At 33.1% G+C, this 22,472-nt stretch overlaps 2 protein-coding genes across 3 annotated transcripts in view; one reads left to right on the top strand and one right to left on the bottom strand.

Moving 5' to 3' along the window:
* LOC140046095 (fibroblast growth factor 8-like) overlaps window positions 1-22,472 on the top strand; it is a 251,885-nt gene that overhangs the window by 136,041 nt on the left and 93,372 nt on the right. The gene's annotated exons all lie outside the window — the stretch shown is intronic.
* Window positions 673-19,558, bottom strand: LOC140046083 (alpha-2C adrenergic receptor-like). 2 transcript variants are annotated; one of them, XM_072090595.1, is made up of 2 exons: window positions 19,222-19,558; window positions 673-5,226 (listed from the first exon to the last, which is right to left on the bottom strand). In XM_072090595.1, exon 2 carries the CDS (start codon window positions 4,895-4,897, stop codon window positions 3,602-3,604), a length of 1,296 nt encoding a protein of 431 aa, XP_071946696.1. In that variant the 5' UTR covers window positions 4,898-5,226; window positions 19,222-19,558; the 3' UTR covers window positions 673-3,601. The 2 variants fall into 2 exon arrangements, with proteins under 2 accessions (XP_071946696.1, XP_071946697.1); XM_072090596.1 differs by lacking the exon at window positions 19,222-19,558 and adding an exon at window positions 5,634-5,668.

The following is a 22,472-nucleotide window of genomic DNA, read 5'->3' as shown; positions in this document are numbered from 1 at the left end:
GTGTCAATTTAGTTCATTGTACTATGTTGTGTTGAGCCATGTTGTCAGTTAGTGCATAATGGTACTGTATTTTTTTGTTGTGTTTAGTAATGTTTCATATTATGTTATGTCTTTTAGTATTGAGTGTTGTGCTGAGTAACGTTGTTTCGCTTTATTTTCGGTTAGAGCTGTGTCTATCTTATGTAGAGTCATGTTATTATTATCATAATGTCGGTTTATGTTGTGCACTTTAATTCTGTTATGTCGGTTAGTTTTGTGTGCTATGTTATTGGGCATTGCTTTCGTTCAAATTATGCTGTGTCAATTTAGTGTATGTGTGTGTTTGCTATATTGTATTGAGTTATGTTATTTTTATTATACGTTTTAGTACCGGGTGTTATGTTATGTTGAACTATGTTGTACAACATTATCTTTTGTCGGTTTACTGCCGAGTGGAATGTGTTGAACCAAGTTATTCCACATTATCTTTTGTCATGTAATGCTTGGTGTTATGTTGAGTCATGTTGTTAGGCATTATGTTTCATCGGATTAGTGTTGTGTTGAGTAATGTTGATTTACAGTATGTTGTGTTAGTGGTAAATGTTATGTGGTTAGTGTTGTTTCATGTTATTTATCGTTATATAATGTCGGTTAGTTTTGAGTAATGTTGTTTCACATTATCTTATCTGTGTTCAGACAGGTAATTAATCATTACCTTCTGTTGTTTAGTGCTGTTTGATGTGTTGTGACATGTTTTGCATAATGGGATGTGATTTGTTATGTTTGTGTGTTACGTAGATTAATGCTAGTTTATGTCGAATGTGTGTATGTTACAGCAATGTTGTGTTGAGACAGGTAATTAATCATTACCTTCTGTTGTTTAGTGCTGTTTAATGTGTTGTGACATGTTTTGCATAATGGGATGTGTTTTGTTGTGTTGTATGTTACGTTGATTCATGTTAGTTAATGTTGTGTGTATGTTATACTAATTTTGTGATGATTCATATTGATTTAAAGTATGCTGGGTTGTGATGTGGCTGTATAGTGTGACCGTTGTTCCTTTTTATTATGTAGATTTTATTGTTGTGTTGTTGTGAACAGTAGCTATGTTAGGCTGTACAACATTCTTATTGTTTGAGGGAGTGGTGGATATGTTTGGTTTTGTTTATATTATATGTTTGTATTATATTGCTATACGCATTGTTTTCAGGTAATAGTGAATCAATGTTCCCTATCTTTTACTACAGTATCTCTATTGTATTTTTCCACCATACTTGCATTGATATTGCTATTTATAGTATTATGTTAGCTAGTATTTTTATGGTTGTGTGTATAATTGTATTGTGTTTTAATACTGGTTTAATGATGTATTATATTCTTGTGTTTTTTGTTGTACATACTGTAGTGTAATGCTTGTAGTTCAATATTGTTATGTATAATATCAAGCCCATAGCCAAGATTTTTACAGAAGGTTCGTTTTTTCACAAAAGGAAAATACATCGTCACAGGCTAGTAATATCCATATACCATTTTTCATTGCTGATCTTTAGTTTTAAAAGGGCACTTCAGGCTACAGGCTTGAATAATATGCATAGGTTATCTGTAGTAAATTCATGCTATTTTGTTAAAGGGAAACGAAAGAAGGGAAATAAAAACACTGTGATCAATATATATTGGGGTGGGGGGGGGGGGCACTACTGGATACTGGAGTTATATTATAATGTAATGTACCGTACATTTTAACCATTACTGAATGTATTTGAATATATAAGACATAATGAAATAATCTGTTAATATTATCTATTGATATGTTGATAGGAATACAACGTAGGCCAACAGAATGGAAATATGACATAATATGAATGTAATAATATAATAATTACATCTAACTAGTGAAACTGGTGGTGGTATATTATGTTATGGTAATAGAATATATTGTATTATATTGTGCATTGATGATAAATACATTATAGACTTGAAGAATGGAAACATAATTCAATGTTCCTTAGTGTAAATGCAATACAATTTAATGTAACACAATTTTATGTAATGACATGTTGGTCTTATACAATAGAATGTAATGGAATTAAAGGTAATGTATTTATAACCTAATTGTTGGCATTGTATACGTATGGGAGAATTACAAGTAATCCAATTGTATATTGTACAGTTATAACCAGAAATCTTAGTAAAGGTCATTATATAACGAAAGGTTTCTCCAATACCTCGACAAAATTCTAAATTTGTAGTGATTTGGTCTAAATTTAATTAGGATTCGAACAAAATCAGACCAGAACTAATTGTACTGATTTTAGACTAAATCAAGTAATTGGGTGATACAATCGATCATTAACACGAGTTGTCCGACGAGGTCCAGACGTAATCGAATCATCCACGCGCTGGTCATCCCAGTACAAATCAAGAGTTGCTTAAAGTTTTGAGTTGGTTCTAAGTGCCACGATCGTTAACCGTATGATGTGTATAAGTGTTGGTCTATAATATTAATGTAATTAAGTACAGCGATGTAACCATACAGTATTAGTATTATATTGATGTTATTAAGTACCCTTCTTGTAACGTGCCCACTCACTAAGGACTTGAGCGCGTTCGTTCGCCTACGACGATCATCTAATAATGTTATTATATTGATTCTTTCACCTCTCAACGTAGGTCCTTAATATATAATTATTTGATTACACGTAACTATTAGCATATCGATTGGTTAGTTGAGAAGCACTCCTGCTGTACAGTGATGTTGATAGGCTAACATTGTTATTACGTAACGGATAACGCATTTGTTACCATAGGATTTTTAACGCAGGTGACATCTACGCGCAACACACGTAATTTGGCCAATCAAAAGCAATAGTTGGGTGATCTTTTGCTTGTGATTGGTCAAATAACTTACGTTGCCCATATATCTTTATTGCGTTGCGTCCTGGTAAAAACCAATCAATTTCCCACATTACTATGCTGTGTATAGTTACACTGTCAAACAATAGGCCCTTACATTTCAGTAAAAGTTCATAGGCCTACCGAACTTCATCAGTACAGTGCACGGGTTATGCATTCGTATCATTATACATTTCCCCATAAAGATTTTATATAGCTTATACAGTAATACTATTCTATGTTATAGTATAACTTTGCGAATCTATGTTAATGTTTATATCCTACAAGTCAATCCCAGTAAACTTCAAATATACAATACAACTGATAATTTATACATTTACATTATGTACACATTCACATGTATGTTTACATTGAAAGACATAGAGAAGATATACAGAAGACATATGCCCTAATGGCATCGTCCTCATTACATTGCGCATGCTTTATACTAAATGAGCTGCAACCAGTACACAATCAATAAGTGTTTAACACTAACTGGAAGGACACATTAGTCGACCAGGTAATCAACTTAACATTTCGATAAATACTTCATGAAAATATATTAATGTATATATAGTTACTCTTATAAATCTAGAATTATTACATGGAAACATCGCGATATACTGACCGTAATCCTGTACAGCGTAATGGCCACACAGGAATGTTAGGCGTTTCTGCTGTTTTACCGACGCTAGCGCGTCTTCAAATGTGATCCCACTAGTGAAACGGATCAACGTCCACATCCAAGTAATTTTTTAAAGGCTTTTCGAAAGTCACGATTGAAAAATGTATAAATGAGAGGATTGATTGCACTGTTGCAATACCCAATCCATTCGAAAAACGCAAATAACAAATCTGGAAAGTGACATTTTTCACATATCGCTGTAATAAAGTACAATTGGAAGAACGGATACCACGATAAAATAAAACCACCCATTATTATTCCCAGAACTAACGTGGCCCGCCGTTCTCTTGTTTGCGCTAGCTTCCGTTTTTGCCGGTCGATTTCCGACTCTTTGGAGACGTGTTTGCCATTTTCTGTCGCTAAACCGTTTTTATCCTTCGCACCTTCTTTAACAAGAGCGGTTTTATCACAGCCGATAACTTTAGTATCTTTATCAATGACGGTATCTCTTCCTGGCGTCGTATGTCCCTCTTCGTTCTTTTCCCATTTCCATTTCGGTTGCTCCTGTTCGTCCCTTTCATTGTTATCAGTTTGTGACGATTCTTGTGGTGATGACGGTGGCTCAACTTCGTCTGAACCGCCACTTGTTGGTTCTAACTGGTCAACGCAAGTCTGGTCTGTCGCGTTATTTGCCATTTCATACGTCCCTTTTTTTGTTTTTTTTGTCTTTGCGGATACACTTCGAATAGACGTTCTTGCGTGTTTTTTAGCTGCAAACCAAATGCGAATGTATATGTAAACCATGATAAACGCGGGTATAAAAAATGAACATAAAGTAGAGTATATAATATAGGCTTTATTGTCACTTAATCTGCAAACTGCACTACCCTCGTCATCGTTGTTACCCTGCCAACCAAACAGAGGTGGTAATGAGATCAAGGCAGACAGAATCCAGACGGACGCGATCATGACTTTGGCGCGAAACGCGTTCCTCCACCGCGTGTACTTAACGGCCTTGATGATCGAGAAATATCGATCAACGCTTATAAGGCAGAGATTTAATATGGAGGCTGAACATGCGTTGACATCAAGGCATTTCCACGCTTGACACCATATACTACCAAACACCCACGTTCCAAGAAGTTTATTAACGATTCCAAAAGGCATAATGAGTACACCGACCATCAGATCACTAATGGCAAGTGAAAATAAAAACCAGTTTTGTATGCCTTTTAACGAACGAATCTTCCAGATAGCAATGCAAACCAGAGAGTTCCCAAATATTATAGCGATTATGACTATTGTCACTGCAACGGCTGGTAAAATAATTTGATAAGATTTATGATTGGTGGTATCAATATCATCATTATTCAATGTAATGTTTTCATCAGGATACTCCATTTTTCTTTTTTAATTCAGCAACATTAAAACCAGTCTATCATAAATAAATATTATTGCATTGACAGTTAAATAACATTTGTCTTTAAAGTAAATATTCGGTTTACATACTTAACGCCTATGCGTTACGGAATGCGTCATACACATTTTAAACGCGTTTCAGAGATTAAATTGAAAATCGTCGTGAACTAAATATACAAACAAGAAATGCCAACACGAGGATCAATTTTGCGCGTTTCCTCATTACAAACGCTTTGTGACCAACGTAAATGCTTTCTTTGTACTTCGGTCATCAGTGTTGAAAATAATGATTCATTGCTTTCATTCGTTTTCTGAAATATAAACAAAAACATGGATAGTTAGTTATCAAGATCGAGGCTCTGAAAGAAACGAATAAATCGTTTAGTTCATTGAGACTGCGTTACGCTTCGTTTTTGTAACAGTAAATTTAACGTATAGCTTGTATTATGTACTGCTTGATTCCATGTCAAACAACATGTACACGCATGCGCTCAACTTAAAGTGTGTATAAATCTATAAATCACAAACAAGCATACATATATCGTCTTTACATCATGATGGAAACGAAATAGAACGCATTCGACATTCACTCAATCACACAACTACGCACAGAGACTAATGGATGCATACTGGCCCCCCTTTTCTTCTATTATGATAAGTTACTTAGTAATTGAAGTTAGTTAATTAGCAATAATAAGAGTTATCGTGAATCACTTACATCATAATATGCAATCAATCGCGTAAACAGTTAGCAGTAAAGGACACTAGCCTGTACATAAACAAATTGTATCTATAAAATCAGGAAAGAGTTAAATTACTAATTCTGATTTAAATATAACATTATCCATAGGAGTGCCAGGACGCAAGGATTGGAAGATGGTGCACATATGTAGGCCTATCCTTCCTGTCATTCGATAGCGGTGGTCGAAAAAAACATGCATCTATAAACAATATTAGACTATTAGACTACACAACAATGAGTTTCAAAGATATAGATCATAGGTCTGTTTTTATATTGCTTGATCAGTTGTTGTTGCTGTTTGTGTGTATTGTTTATACATTATCCATATGGCAGGAAGCATGGATAGGAAGATGATGATGCACATAATGTATCCTTCCTGTCGAGCCAGTCGGTATAGCGGTGGTCGAAAAAAACATAATCATCTATAAACAATATTATACTACACAAAAATGAGTTTAAAAGATAGGTCATTAGGTCTGTTTTTATTGCTTGGTCAGTTATTGTTGTTAGTTTCCAAGTTGATCATGAATGTAAATATTATGTGTGTATTGTTTTGTTTGTGTTTTTCTGCCAAGAAAACAATTATCATTATACTATGTATGAATGACTTAATAAATCGAATCTGAATCTGAATCTGAATAATTATAATAGGACAACCACAAACACCACTAAAATATCCCCTGTCCCGAAAGTGATCGCTGACACCAGTATTTTTTAAACGAAAATTTATACGAAATCATTTACCTGCAATTTCTCCTTGCCGACACCCCAAATCAATCATGAGTAAATGTCCTTACGATTATAAAACATTAATTTGCATTATCATTACGAAGGAGAAAGTGAAATGAAAATCGAAATAAAAAAAGACAGACTAAATCAATCTGGTCGTCGGTAAAAGTTTAACGCTTGATTGTCAATTTATGTAATTTGTTATAAAATGTTGCCATGTTATTAATTTGAGGCAAGAGGCTGCAACCGGAATTGTAGCCATTTTATGCAGCAGCAGTTCGTTCGATTCTTCAGCGTTTCATATTATCAGCAGCAGCATTACTGATGATAGCAGCAGCCATGGCCGACTTATTAGTTCAATGAATCTCTGTAAATCCAACACACGTTCTTTATCGATATATATACAGTATATATATGATATATTTATGATATTAACAATAGAAAGTACATTTTTATTTTATCATCTCGTTTGTTTTTGAAAATGAAAACTGGGTATTCTTGGATAGAGCTAATATCTATTTAGTGTACACTGTATGAATTGATATGTATATTAACATATTAATTGTATTGTTTTGTTTGTCTTACGTGAGTTCATCCCACTTTTATATATGTACATATATATTGTACAGTACTTTTATCTTAACATTTAAATATTTTATCTTGTCCATTGTGTTTTTAAAGATGTTTACATACATATCTTAGCGTATATACTTTAAAATACTTTCTTATTAACAATTTGTCGTTGAAAATGAAAACTGGAGATTCTTGAAAACAACCAGAGACATCACGGCAGAGAGAGCTAATATCTATATTTGGAGTATATGTATGAATTGATCTGTATAATAACATATATTAATTTGATATTTATTCCATAATGCTGAATGCCTATTTTGTTATTTTGAATATTGTATATACTAACCTTTATTTTGATTGATTAATATGCATATTAAACATTAAATTAATACGAGTTTGATAATTAATCACATTCAAGTTGTGTATTGTGTTTTTAGCCGGATGTTGTATAAAAGTACACCACACTGAATCGTTCTAGGTTCGTGATATAAACATAATAATCTATTTTAGTATAACATAATCGTTTTTATTTAAGAAAATAATGGATGTTTACAAAAAAGACGCAATTTGAAACACGTCACTGTGGCTTTATTATTATCGACAACATAATATCTCCTGGGCTGGATTCAAACTATACGATGGCCAGACAATGCTAACGTTGAAGTCTGTTGAGATGAGCTGCTACAACCTAATTATAATATATAGAAATAGGTTTTAATGTGAAAATTAAATATGAAAGATGAGAATATTATAATATAAGTAGCAAGTGTCAATTTTATACGTTCGGGAGAGTAACATTTTTTTTATTACATGGTTGATAAGTTTACATCAGTTCTTACTATGATGTCCGTTTGTATTATCGCCTTGATTCGATCCTCAGTTCTCATTATTCAAACCGTTACACATAAGTTATTCAAATTGCAATATTATATTATATTATATATAAAAGTGAAGCAATATTCAATTTGGACACAAGCAGTAACTCGGAGGAGGGTGTGGGTCGTGGTTCAAGAAAGGGTGTCCCAAGTTATAGGCCAAGTGGCCGTGAGTTTACATGCGGGGGGGGGGGAGTAGAGAAAGAGTCTCGAGTTAGAGCCAGTGGTCTATAATAAATAGAAAATGCCCCGAGTTAGGCCCTGAAGTGGTCTGGTGTTAGAGTCACGAGTTACCTGTGGGTCTATAGACTCCCGCGTTACAAGAAGTCAGATCGTCTAATAGTCTTTACATCTAAATGCACCGACCAATACAAAATCTACATTATATGTTTTGACATTTTAAAGCTAAATTGGATAATTTTGAAGAATCTATCATGGAGATAGTTCAAACGCTTAAATTAGTCACATACAAATTATGTCAATCGAACCTAATGTGCGTCATCGTAGAATTAAATTGAAATTAGTATACGACATTTGATTAAATGGTTTCACCACATTATAAAATATTTGAACTCACACACGATCGACAATGCGAAATGTCACATAAAATTATTCCAATTATGGAATTTTATAATTGATCGATTTCGGAACATCAATTGACTAGTGGTACATGGTATTGCATTTCAAAATTTATCTGATTCGAACATACACCGCGAACATTACATTGATTCCAGTGTCTAACCTCGTCGTGTATATCGACCGTCCTCCTGTCCTCCGCATCAACATAGGAACCGGTAATTGCGAAGGGTGTATATTAAATAAAAATATAACATTTACATACATTTATCGTGTGATTAAATGATAACTGATAATAATTACAAGGGTGTATGACTGAATCTTAAATTACCATAAAACCGAACCATAATTAATTTGAGTTCATTATCAATTTCAAACAAAATAACCACTACGCATGTCACGTTTAAGTGGTTCCCAATTGGACGACGCAACGCCGGGACGACGTTAGCGCGTCGAAAAGTAATTTGACCAATCACGATGGATGGTTCTTCCAGACTGTAGCTTGTGATTGGTGACAACGTCGTTGCGTTGCGCGCATTCAAAGAAAACCAAGCTTTATGTTAAAATAACTTGATTGCCACAACCAGGTGAATTTCATTTGCTTGTTATTTACATGTCATTTAATCTTGTATGAGGGAGATCATTTAACTTCTGCGTCCCTGTAATTAGATAATCAAGCTCTTATTGAGTTATAGTATACAAACTATCTGACCGCTAATTGCATTATTCGTCCAATCGATGTTTTCGTAGGCCTATGGCGAAATAAACTAGTGACAATCAGTTGGAAACCTTATTAGATAGCTGTACAAATTATATCATCATCAACACCAAGCAATGATGACGTAGTTGACGTTCAACCCTTGTGTCTATGTACACGTACGCGTACATATAGCAGCCGCCTAGTAATAATAATGTATCTACCCCGCCCTCGAATTTTCAACAAAGACCCCTAAAAATCAATTTTTAGCCTATAAAATTTGCAATTATTTAACTGAAAATAAAAACGTCAAGAAACGTTTTATAGATAACTAATAATGTTTAATCTATCTATAAATGTTAGAAACAATGTAGAAAATTGAATATGTGAAGTGAAGTACAATAGTCATTATCGTAAAAATGATTCTTCGCACATTGTAATGTTTTCAAAATCCTTAGTAATGTAAATCATAGTAATGTTGTTACACGTCGCGTGTTCAGATGGTGTTTAAGATGTACATTATGTTACACGTCGCGTGTTCAGATGGTGTTTAGGATGTACATATGTTACACGTCGCAAGTGTTCAGATGGTGTTTAGGATGTACATATGTTACACGTCGCAAGTGTTCAGATGGTGTTTAGGATGTACATATGTTACACGTCGTAAGTGTTCAGATGGTGTTTAGGATGTACATATGTTACACGTCGCAAGTGTTCAGATGGTGTTTAGGATGTACATATGTTACACGTCGCAAGTGTTCAGATGGTGTTTAGGATGTACATATTCATTTATTCACTTAGCTAATTTGAAGTCCTAATTAGATTGATTTTGTATATGTGTAAGTTGAATAGAAAATGTTGTTTCTATATAATTTGATGTACGAAGAATACTGTACATTTTCATATGTTGTGTTAAAAATCATGGAACCAGCTACTTCCTAAAAAAGCTTGCCTTTCTACAACCTCCACAATGTTCAGAAATTGAAGTTTTTTAAAAAGATGAATTATTCTAGGCCTACAGCGTGTGAATAAATATAAAAACGTATTGCTATTATATTTAGAACAACAATCATACTTTTTGGGTAGGGTTTGATTGAGTTGACGCATTTCGTTGGGTTGACGCAATAGATTTAGTTGACGCATTTGATTGGGTTGACGCATTTAATTCAGAAGAATTGACCGAGTTCAGAGTTCAATTGCCGATTGCGTTACTACTTGTGATGAATAACTGTGATAGAAAATAATTTTAATTTCAATGTAGTGCAATATTTAATGCGAAATAGAATATCACAGAGATAACCTACTTTAAAAAAAACTTTTAGCCAAAAGTGAATAGTTAATAAATCGAAAACGACATTTTGACAAGCGCACAAATGACGTGTATTGATTGTAGCATTTAGAAAATAAATAAACGAGCAAGAATTTAAAAACGTAATTTTATCACGTGATATAAATCAACGGAAAAGGTAAATATTGCGCATCTCGGTGATCACTTCTCATTTATCGTGAAAAATATATTGTTTTCATTTCATTGTACAATAGATGACAATCGGCAAACTGAAAACAAACCATGAGTAAACACCTGCCCTAAGGAAATATTTTTTTCTTTAAAAAGATTTATATTTATTCCTTAAGGTGTGTAAACAATGATGGAAATGTAGTTACCTAATGAATCCATCGCTAACGTAAGAAACCCAAAGCTGCCGCGAGAAGACGAACGATTATGCTCAGTATACAGACAGCTTACAGTTAGAATAAATCGGTAATCCTTTACAACAGAAGGTTGACTGACTGACTAACTGAGTATGAGGAGTCCAGATCATTTACCATTGTTAAGAAGACTTAAGGTATTCTTCTTATTTTAGCAGACAAAGAGAGCTTTTCTGAATAGAGCTCCTAAGGAAATCATTGCAGCAGTTTTTACAACTGAGAAGACGTCCGAAAAAGACCGAAAAAGACAAATGGTACGCGTCTAAAGACGGTGTAAAGAAAGGAAGAAAAAAAGAATGAAAAAAAAATAATGTTTTCCCAAAGCGAATGAAAATAATGATACAGAAAGAAATAAGAACAACTCCTACAAAATGCGAATGTAAAGTACCGATACGAAGAAAAGGGTGGTCAATATATCACACAAATATACATAAAGACAATCAGTATAGTAATGATACTTGTAAAGGCAGACACAAAAAAATAAACAATGACAGTTAAAGATAGAGAGATACAAATTCTTACTCAATACATGAACGAATAATGATACTAAAAAGTATACACCAGTAAAGTTCCTCACACACAAAAATAAAATGAACGAAATAATGATACTTTGATGACAAAAAGAGATACATATAAGATGAAGGTCAGCTCATCTGAGGACATTAAATACTGAAATAGATTGAGTAATTGTGGCTCAATCCGTTAGATTGAGTAATTGTGGCTCAATCCGTTAGATTGAGTAATTGTCTAGAGTATGGCTGAATCCGGTATTACATTCAGTTATTATCTAGTTAATAAGCAACACTTTTCAATCTTTTTTAGCATCAAGAACATTGCAGTTTTCTTGTTAATTTCCACGCGTATAAGAGCCACTTCTTTTCTCAAAGGAACATGTTATGCTTTGAATATATTATTTGTGTAATGTTCGTTAGAGTGTAACAAAAAAAGAAAAAAAAACATGTTGATATCAATGTTGTAGATTTCTTCAAGCCGAAACATAATACAAGAAAAATTTAGCTATGCGATTGATATATATCTGCTGACTTTTAGAGGATAAAATAAGCAATGTGAAAACTAACTTACAATAAAGTAGTAAGATCATATCGACCATGAGTCTAATTTGTCACCATGTATAGGAAGTTTAAAACAAACTATTATGTGAATTGCGCGTAAATGGACTCGCCACAATCAGTCACGAAAAACAACCGAACACGATCAACTTGACAACAGTTTTATTTAGTTGATTTAACATGAATGTACTGAATAACATGAATTTAATGAGTGTTTATATAATGTTATTTTTAAATAAAAAATACTAAACTATATAACAACACTACAAGTGGACTATGTGGTAAATACGTCAGTGCGCACATTAACCGATGCGCATGCTCATAAACATACATTTCTGTTCCTAATTGCATTGTGGCTATTAATAGATTTAATACAGTGGGGGTTAACGCGCGAGACATAAATAACTTACCTCTCGAAATATATATCTGTTCGAATACGTATCACCGTTTATTGAATGTGTCGAATACGAACACTTCATGAATGATTAATCATTATAATGTATCCTATCAAACAGGTGTTTTAACTAATTCTACTCTATCGACACTCAATGACAATTACGTTGTTTCGGATATTCTAGCCCCAATAAAATGCTATATGTGACAAGCGTAATCCCTTATAACGAAAATCTAGTTTAGGAAAGTCGAGAAGCTTGACGTATTAAATCAAAATACAAGCGTAATGTATACAAGAAGAAGGCGATTATATTACAGATGTACTGATTTGATGTGATGTTAATGTGTGCATTCACTGCTGACAAACAGCAAGTATACGTAATGCAATGATATATCATTAGTACTCGTAATACTATCACTATCTTTAGGAAACCCTTGTTACGTCACATGTAGGTGTTGATGATTATTAATTTATTTACCAACTTGTTGGTTCTTATTGAAATCGTGGAAGAAGTACAATATAATTTACAAAATAATAAAAGATGGATGCGTTAGTGTTGTACCACTTCTGAAAAAAAGGACAAATTGACAAAAAATGGTAGTAAGTTGTAAGTACAGTATGGGTTTTTCTGGTCCGATGTAATTTGCATGTCATGTGCGCAATTTGTATGTCATGTGCGCAATTTGCATGTCGTGTGCGCAATTTGCATACCAATGATCCATTCTGATCCGCACATTTCAGAAGGTTGTTGTCCTCAGTTGAATTGTAAGTAATGCAATTTATATACTTTAATGTTTACATTAGTTGATATAGATAAGGGGATTTCAGTTTATTATTCTATAAATATCTTATTTAGTCTATAATATTCTGATATTTTGAATTAATATGGGTCGTTTATTTTTTGCGAATCCTCTTGGCGGTGTCGCCGCCTTCTATCATGTTCTTCACTCTAATTGAACCAATACTTATTCAAAGCATTCATTTTGAACCGTTATATATTATCGCTAGTGACTATCTCTTGTTTATGGCATTCTGGTCGTTGTACAGACCACTTTCTGGCTGCAGTACGAGAATAAATCATTTAATTTTGCTAAAAATTTAATCAAACCGTTGCAAGGGAATGCTCCAACGTCTGCTCTCTAATCTGTACTAAACAATCTTTCACCGCTTAACATTCGATTTATGCATGCTTTGTAAATTTCTGACAATTTAATTCCTCCGATTATGGTAAGGCTCGTTAATATAGTAGTAAGAGGAAAAACAACCACCAGCTATAATAATACTGCACTTTATCAACGAAAACGATTGAACCACTGTATAATCAAGTTTATTATTAAGCCTATAATATATGAGATCTTAACAATTTGATATCAAGTTTGACACGTTAGTTTATAAAACGGAAAAACTTATTATTTTTAACTTATTTTGATAATTAAAGGTCTTAGCTGAGTTGATGTCTTGGCGGCCCGTGCCCTTCTGTGTGTTGTCATGATCTACGCGTCTGTGTTGTCATGATCTACGCGTCTGTGTTGTCATGATCTACGCGTCTGTGTTGTCATGATCTACGCGTCTGTGTTGTCATGATCTACGCGTCTGTGTTGTCATGATCTACGCGTCTGTGTTGTCATGATCTACGCGTCTGTGTTGTCATGATCTACGCGTCTGTGTTGTCATGATCTACGCGTCTGTGTTGTCATGATCTACGCGTCTGTGTTGTCATGATCTACGCGTATGTGTTGTCATGGTCTACGCGTCTGTGTTGTCATGATCTGACGCAGTTGTTGTCACCCGGCCCACACAACTCATTAAAGTTGATGAATAAACTTAAAGCCGCGGTTGAACCACGGGAAATAATACAATGTCCCTGTCCAACCTCTTCTAATTATCATCGAATTAATGAAATAATCTTTATAAAGCCCTAAATAGTTAACGTTTTACCCAAGAGGGAATTTGTTGACTGTCTTTTTTGTAACTATTAATAACATTTGATTGTTTGCATTTTGATGTGAGAAAAGTTGAATCCGTTTTATATCACTTACGTGTACAATTATAAATGCGTGATAAGGAATACAAATCATGTATCTGTGTGATGATGGGTTTGGCCGCTGGGAACATGATCGCATTTCGAGTCATATAAAAGTGTGGCGCATCTGATCTCTTCGCCGGATATAATAAATATAGATTAAGTTAGATTTGGAAATGATTATAGATGTATTGATACACGGTAATTGAAGTTTTCAAAAAGAAGAAAAAGTAATGTGTTTGCAAACAAAAGTGTATATGATTGTATGTATAACGCGTCTGTCATCTATAAAGGTTGGTTCCCACTTGGTGGACACAAACCAGGACGTAAACGCACCACAAGCAATTTGACAACATTTGTCAAATTGCTTTTAATAACAACGCGATGGATCATCTGAACTGGCGCTTGTGATTGGTCAACTCACTTGCGTTGAGCTTACGTCATTGCGGTGCGTCCAAGTGGGAACCAAGCTACCGCAAAGACCTTATACATTTTTCACACAATAACAAACTGTTTACAACGCTATTTGTATACTCTTGACGCATAACGCGTTTACGTTACTTCAAATCGTTGTAATGGGAACAACATACGGGTGAATTTATTTAAAATAATTAGGATTCCCAATTAAATGCGTACCATAAGGCCAAAGTTGATAAGATACTGAAATGAATGGTTAAATCGAGAGATACCAGTAACTATCCTTCATTATAGTTCTCGCAGTTTTTTTTCTAATTACTTGTTTCAAAAGTGCTGTTTAAAAAACACACTTTTGTATGTTAGTCGATATTGTTAATTATGTACATAGATTTGATCTTTGGAAAGGTGCTTTATAAATTACAAATAATAATCATTGTATCTTATAATTAGAATATAATAATTAAGCTAGCCTTCAGTTCTCACTTTAGCAATTCAAACGCTGCCGTGTCGAGTGTACTCCTTATAATGTAACATTCTTTTTTTTGGAATTCATAACATTAGGGGGCAGTTGCAAATCGATCGAACGAGCATCTGTTACTAATATCAATAAAACTGACAAGAAAGCACGTTCTTTGTACATTTATCGATCTCATGATTCAGTATATGACTTTGATACGATTGTAAAATGTATCATTAATTTATAGTATCGTATAATAATAAAATCTTCTGAAATATTATAATATAATATAAATATATTCCCCTAAGTGTTTGTTGTTGACTGTTATGTATACAAGCAACATGCACCATGCGTTGTTAAAAAAGAAAGTAATGGTCTCTTAGTAAATTTGAAGAGGATGTATATTTATTATAATTTAACTAAATCAACTATTCTGCACGCACATTATTATCTGCACGCACATTATTATCTGCACGCACATTATTATCTGCACGCACATTATTATCTGCACGCACATTATTATCTGCACGCACATTATTATCTGCACGCACATTATTATCTGCACGCACATTATTATCTGCACGCACATTATTATCTGCACGCACATTATTATCTGCACGCACATTATTATCTGCACGCATTGGTTATCTGGGGAAGAGTAACACTCTTTCCTGGTTATCCCAATGAAGTTTATCCCATGAAAATTGTCCCCTCCACTTCTCCCCCTCCCCCTTTTAAGGTATTTGATGTCCTCAGAGAAATAAAGGCCCTATACTGTTTTTTCGCTTTAGAAACATGTGTCCGTAACTATTCTATAAATGACTGGATATTAAACTGATAATAATTACTACGGATTGATTATGTTTAGCAATTAAAGACTTCTGGACTGAACTTGTTAAACTCTCAAGACGTGTGTAAAATATAGAAAACCGAACTGACTGATTTTTAAATGCCAGCCACGAATTTGTATCAAAGAAAAGAGTGTTTCTGGTCATTTAAATTACAAAATCCATAACATTGACAATACAAAATGTGTATTTGAACAACAAATAGTAATTTATTGAAATTAAATTTTAACGAATAAATGTAAAAGATGAACAGATGTAATGTCTCGTGTATCACAAAAGGCAAAAAGGAGCGAATAAATTATAAATTAATGAGGAATGATATCTATGCTTTTCAGAATTTAACGACAATAATCCGTTTTGTTTTAATGAAAATTTGAAGTTTATCGATTTTATAGTTATGTTTTTCTCTCATTAAAAATAGATTAAAAGTAAGCAATAGAATCGATTGAGCTTTTTATTTTGGTAAATGATTATTACATGAAAGTTATGTTATTGATTTATATAATACTGAATACTTTTGAAACTTTGTTTCTAAACGTTAAGATGACTGATAGCCATAAAGGGTCTTAGCCTAGTATATCAAGAATGTTTTTTTCATATATGCCTAGGCCTAATCCGGCTCCTTTGGAAACGGACCAAGGAGGAAGGGGTTGGTTGACAATGATGTTGTTAGCAGCAATATTGTTGTTAATAATATAGTTTAACAATTTATATAGCGCACATATCCATTAAAAGTGCTCAAGGCGCTAATCACAACACTGTTTCTTTATGCTTTATTAATACCATAATTATGCCTCAGCAAAAAGGTATGATTTTAATGATTTTTTAAAAGAATTAATTGTATGGCAATGCCTAATCCATTCAGGAATATCATTCCACAGACGCGGAGCATTAATAGAAAAAGCACGATTTCCAAACAAGTGGTGAGATTTCGGTTGAAATAAAAGCAACTTATTATTGGATCGTAAATTACATTTAGGAGAGTATAAGCCCAGCATATCAGTCACACACTCTGGAGAAAATCCATTAATAACTTTAAAAACAATTAACAATATTTTGTTAAACTAAATGAATTACTGTTGACAAACTATAATACTCAAACAAATATATACACCATCCCTTATTTACATGCATGCAAAATTGAATAATTAAATTGTGTTGCATAACATGTGTGCACTCCCCAGACCTTCGTCTAAGTGTGATTGCATACGTGTTATTCAATTACAATATATATTTTTATACTCATGAATAAATAAAAGATTATGTGTATTAACTTTTTTTTTAATCTATGAATATTTTTACACGCAATTTTTTTTTTTTAAAGCACCGTTATTTGTTTGTCCAGTTTGGATACATTCAGTACGATAAATATTCAGTGAGAAACGTAGCATGACGTATTTTAATGTATAGGGCACACAAATAGGTACTTTAGTAATTTTACTCAAACGGTAATCGGTATAGAGATTAGTGCGCGTGTTTCAAGTTGACGCGTTTGCGTTTCAAATGGTAATAATCGGTAATACAGATTAGTGCGCACGCGTTTCAGGTTGACGCGTGTGAGTTTCAACCGTAATAATCGGTAATACAGTAGTGCGCGTAAGCGTTTCAATTTGACGCGTTTGAGTTTCAAACGGTAATAATCGGTAATACAGTACATACAGCGTTTCAAACATGTTGTGGTAGAGTATGCGGTAAATTAAGCGCGCGCTTTTTTTTTATTTTTAACGTTTAATTTATTTGACACCAATAAAGCTTTCTTTGAAACAAACACGTGAAGGTTGTTTGATGCTCAATACCAATCTACTCGATGTCTACAACTGAACTACACGTCGTCGTCGTCCAAAAGAATTATCGACTCGCACATGTTAGATGAACATTGCTTCTCCAATTAATATGATGGGCTGTAAACTAATTATAACGTGTTGAATAGAATGATATTAGAGAAAGCCTTCAGTCGCTCATGCACTCTTCACCTTCATTATTATTTTTGTTATTTAAGTTTTGTCGTATTGAACGTGCATCATGGTATAAATAAGATATGGTAAGGTGAAGTTTAAATGCAGCATAAATGCCAACAATTCTAATTGTGATGGTTGTTCATCGAATATTACTATTTTATATTACTCGGTATGATTTATTGCCATACTGTCATGTGACAAATAAACAGTAAAATATCTCAGAGGCTATAACATAAATATTTAAAAAAAATTAAAATTTGAACAAATTAGGCTTATATTATTTTTAATCATTAAAGTCATTATAATAATTATCAATAATATTAAGATTCAAATCTTTATTACTATGATTAACATTGCTCAGGATTAAAAACAAAATAAAAACCCTATGTAATTTTCATTGCATTTTGTATGCGTGTTATTAAAATTGGATTAAAGCCCTGGTTTTTTAAGCCTAAATTCTATAAATAATAATTGAATTGTTCTATTAACGTTGAACGTTTAAAATGTTAAAACATTCTAAGAACGAATTGATCATTTTCTGTTACTATAGTCACGGTTTTTAAAAAACAAATTCGGAATATTCGTTTAGTTCACACTATAATCGTGGTTTTTATATCATTCAACTATTACAATTCGTCACACAAGATATAATAAATAAATACTAAATATTAACATAGGAACTTCCGTTTGTCGGCCTAATGTCTATTTTCTAACTAAATATTAACATAGAAGCTTCCGTTTGTCGGTCTAATGTCTATTTTTCTAACTAAATATTAACATAGGAACTTCCGTTTGTCGGCCTAATGTCTAATTTTCTAACTAAATATTAACATAGAAGCTTCCGTTTGTCGGCCTAATGTCTATTTTTCTATGCGACAAGGTTGCAAAGACTATATTATTATGCGAACAATGCGGTACTAAAATAGGTTTAAGTAAGCACTCTTAATGTTCATCTTCAACAACAATTCACTAATAACCAATCAAGTTACATGCGGACATACAAGCAATCATTATTGACTACTGCAATTGGAAATAAGCAGTGGCCAGTCGGTCTCTACACACTTATTGTATTCAACCCGTGAATTTAATTTACTTGTTTAAGAGCCTCAACAAATAAAGCCAACAACATCGCTGTGTGTAACCAGTGTTATTAGAAAACACAGCCACTATACATTATTTAACGTTTAATAATACTCATTACAATCAGCAATTACTATTATCGTCTTTATTAACCTACCTTTGTTTGTAACCGTTTTAATTATATTCCACCAGGCAATGTTGTTGAAATTATCAGCATCTCTCATTTTATCCAAAAAAGCCGTTACAATACAATACATAGTCCACTTAGAAACGATGTTACAACGATACTAAACACGTTATTACTGATTTAAAACGCGTTCCTCTAGCCTATAATATTCTAAATCATGATCTCATGTTACATTTTGAAATCATTTTCAGGTCATACCATTAGCAGTAGCCACAGACGTTTTTCTGTGTTATGTTACGTGTTCGTAGATTGGTGGTCACAACGCGTAAATAAGTGCTCCGCCTGTACGCGGCTCGTACCGTACGATTCCTTCGTCTCACTAGATTTCTACTACGGATACTGGCGCTTTTATGATTCAAGTTTTTACTCATCTGTCACCGTTTACCCCACGTGACCATTATTCTCCAAGGCACTGAGAGTGCGCAGACTCAAAATTCATATTTTTTTAGTTGTATCAGATGCTGAAGTTTAAAACTTTAAAAAAAGAAATCTCATGTTATTTTCAATTCTATAAGGAATGAATCAACGAGGTCTGACAAGATTTTCTTAAGTTCATGTCTCTTTTGAAAGCTATGTAAGCCTTAATTCTGTCTGAAGTATAAAAATGAATATTTGAACAGATAGAGCAATATGTGAGATTTATTTTACCATCTTGCCTCTTAATTGCATGGAATACACCGTATCCTTTTTTGTATGCCTTTTTAAACAAGAAAAAATCATCTAATAAAAAAGTTTACCATTTTAGGCATTAAGTACAAGAACAATAAACACTAAAATAATAATAGACAAAACTAAATGTTGTAGTTGACAATTTAGAAAGAATATCATGTGTTGACCTATTAATTCCATGCCGGTAATTTTTGTTTATTTTTAACACAACTATGCTCATAATTATATCAAAGTGGTATTTAATATTTCAATTTTTAGAAAATCGGTATGAACTGTATACTTTATTTTAATAGCCAGCCAGCAGATTAGAGGGCGCCCGACTATAATTTTGACCAGAGCCATAATATATATATATGGCTCTGATTTTGACATTATAGAGACATCTAAAGCTGAGTACATTATCAAACTATAATTTGACAAAAACAAGGGTGAGGTGCCTAAATATGGTAGTGGTATATCATCATGTCCATATATGGGCACATCATAGTGTGGACAGAAAAGATGGAGAATGCTATTCGAAACGACGAAAACACCTATGATATTCTTGCCACAGATACAAGTACAACCAAACTTAACCATTTTACAAGATGATTTCCAAACAAGGAACCTCAAATTAGAATATTTAAATGATTTAGTCTGCGTGTAGTTTATTTATTTTATAATGTTACTTTGTTTTATTGTACTAATAATAACATTCTAAATTTAAATAGGAATTCTTTTTTTTATAATGTTGAATCGACAATGATATTCCTTTTCATCATATAATTTTAATTTATTTTATCATATTTTGTATATTTTATTCGTATTGCAATCAATCATTCGAATCCGTCAAACAAATTATTTTATATAACAAAATACTATTCTGGATAATGACCGGACACACAATGATTTGTCAGCTTATTAGCTGGTTTCATTAATCGTTAATTAGCAATCACATGAATCCTTCAAATATATATCTATAGATTTTTAAATGTTCTGGTGATATTATTACTTACTATTTATAGAAACTTTAAAAGAAAATGTTTACATTTAATCTATTTTACTATTAATCACCCCGAGTAGTGACAGCTATTATTATTTTGTTTAAAGATATAATAGGCATATTTAATGCTTGGTTCCCACTAATACGCTACGCAAACAATTTGGCCAATCGCAAACAATGTGTTATCTGAGCTGTCGCTTGTGATTGGTTAATTCAATTGCATTGCGCTTACGCGCTTGCGTTGCGTCCTAGAGTGTGAACCAAGCTTTAGTAGCACTGAAAATGTCCATTCTGACAAAATAAGATTGTTATAATTGTGAACGTTGTTGCATGGACATGACCTATGCTATAACCAAGGAAATGCATAACTAAGTTGAAATCTTTGAGTACTGTTTATGTGTCTAAACACTGGGACTTCTGACACGACCTAATTTATATTTATACTGCCCACCTAGTCTAACCCAGTTGCATCTAAAATCAAATTAGTTTTTCGAGATTGGTGTTCTCCGATGTCAATATTTAGAATCATATTAATCATAAATCTAGCCTGTGTGGACGGTGCACTTCCGCGTGAGTGTGAAAGCATAATTGGTTTGTTTAGGCCCACTTTACGAATTCTAAATATACAACAAGACCTAATTTATAGGTCCATGCCCATGATTATTTGTGACTTTTTAAGTAACTGTTCCCAACACGCGTTTAACGGAGAAAACACTTCCTATAATCTATTATGTATATTCATTTTATTTTTTTCAGGGGCCGCCATAGTCCTATGGCGGTAATATCTGGTTCCCTCTAGTAAGGGCGTATGACCCAATGCAAGCAAGTTTACCAATGACAAGGGACAGGTTGAATAATCCATCGCGTGTGATTGGTCGAATTGCGCTTACGTTCTTACATTGCGTCTAGTGGCAACGTAAGCGCAACGCAAGTGATTTCACCAATTATACGCGATGGATTATCCGAACTGACTGTCGCTTGTCATTGATGAAATCGCTCGGACGCAACGTCCTAATAGTGGTAACGAAGCTTTAAACAGCTGTTATGAAGTTGCAATGTGGACGCAAATTGAATAAGTATCGAATAAAACAAATTAATTCTACTTATATACAAACGATCAATAATGATGTATACTGTGTCAGTGCATCTAATAACAACATAAATGTCACGCAGATCCGATACCATGACAACCATATTTATTCATTGAAAATAATAATCCTATAGATCTACAATAATTTTGTTGTTTTCAAGAAACAGTAAATGTTACAAGGTCATATTAGTAGTATTATCGATGTGGTTGCAAATGGAGTAAGTGTTTGCTATATATTATAAAAGTTGAATTGAATATACTTTACAGAGACACAATAATTACCTAGTTAGAGTCCATGACCTAAATGAAAATATTTTGTTTAAATGCATATGATGATTGGCCTATATATACTGATAATGTTGATATTTTATTTGTAAAATAGATCTCTAGTGACGATTATATTTCATACTAATAATGTCATGACGTGTTTGTGTATACATTTAATGGTTCAAAAGAGAGCATCATAATATTTTTTTCTTA

This window comes from Antedon mediterranea, chromosome 4 (genome assembly GCF_964355755.1).
Source record: "Antedon mediterranea chromosome 4, ecAntMedi1.1, whole genome shotgun sequence".
NCBI classification, from domain to species: Eukaryota; Metazoa; Echinodermata; class Crinoidea; order Comatulida; family Antedonidae; genus Antedon; species Antedon mediterranea.
This window is presented reverse-complemented; position numbering and strand designations above follow the sequence as displayed.

What these genes read in the sequence shown, in the direction of transcription:
- LOC140046083 (XM_072090595.1), bottom strand. Translation starts at nt 4,897, where the DNA reads ATGGAGTATCCTGATGAAAACATTACATTGAATAATGATGATATTGAT.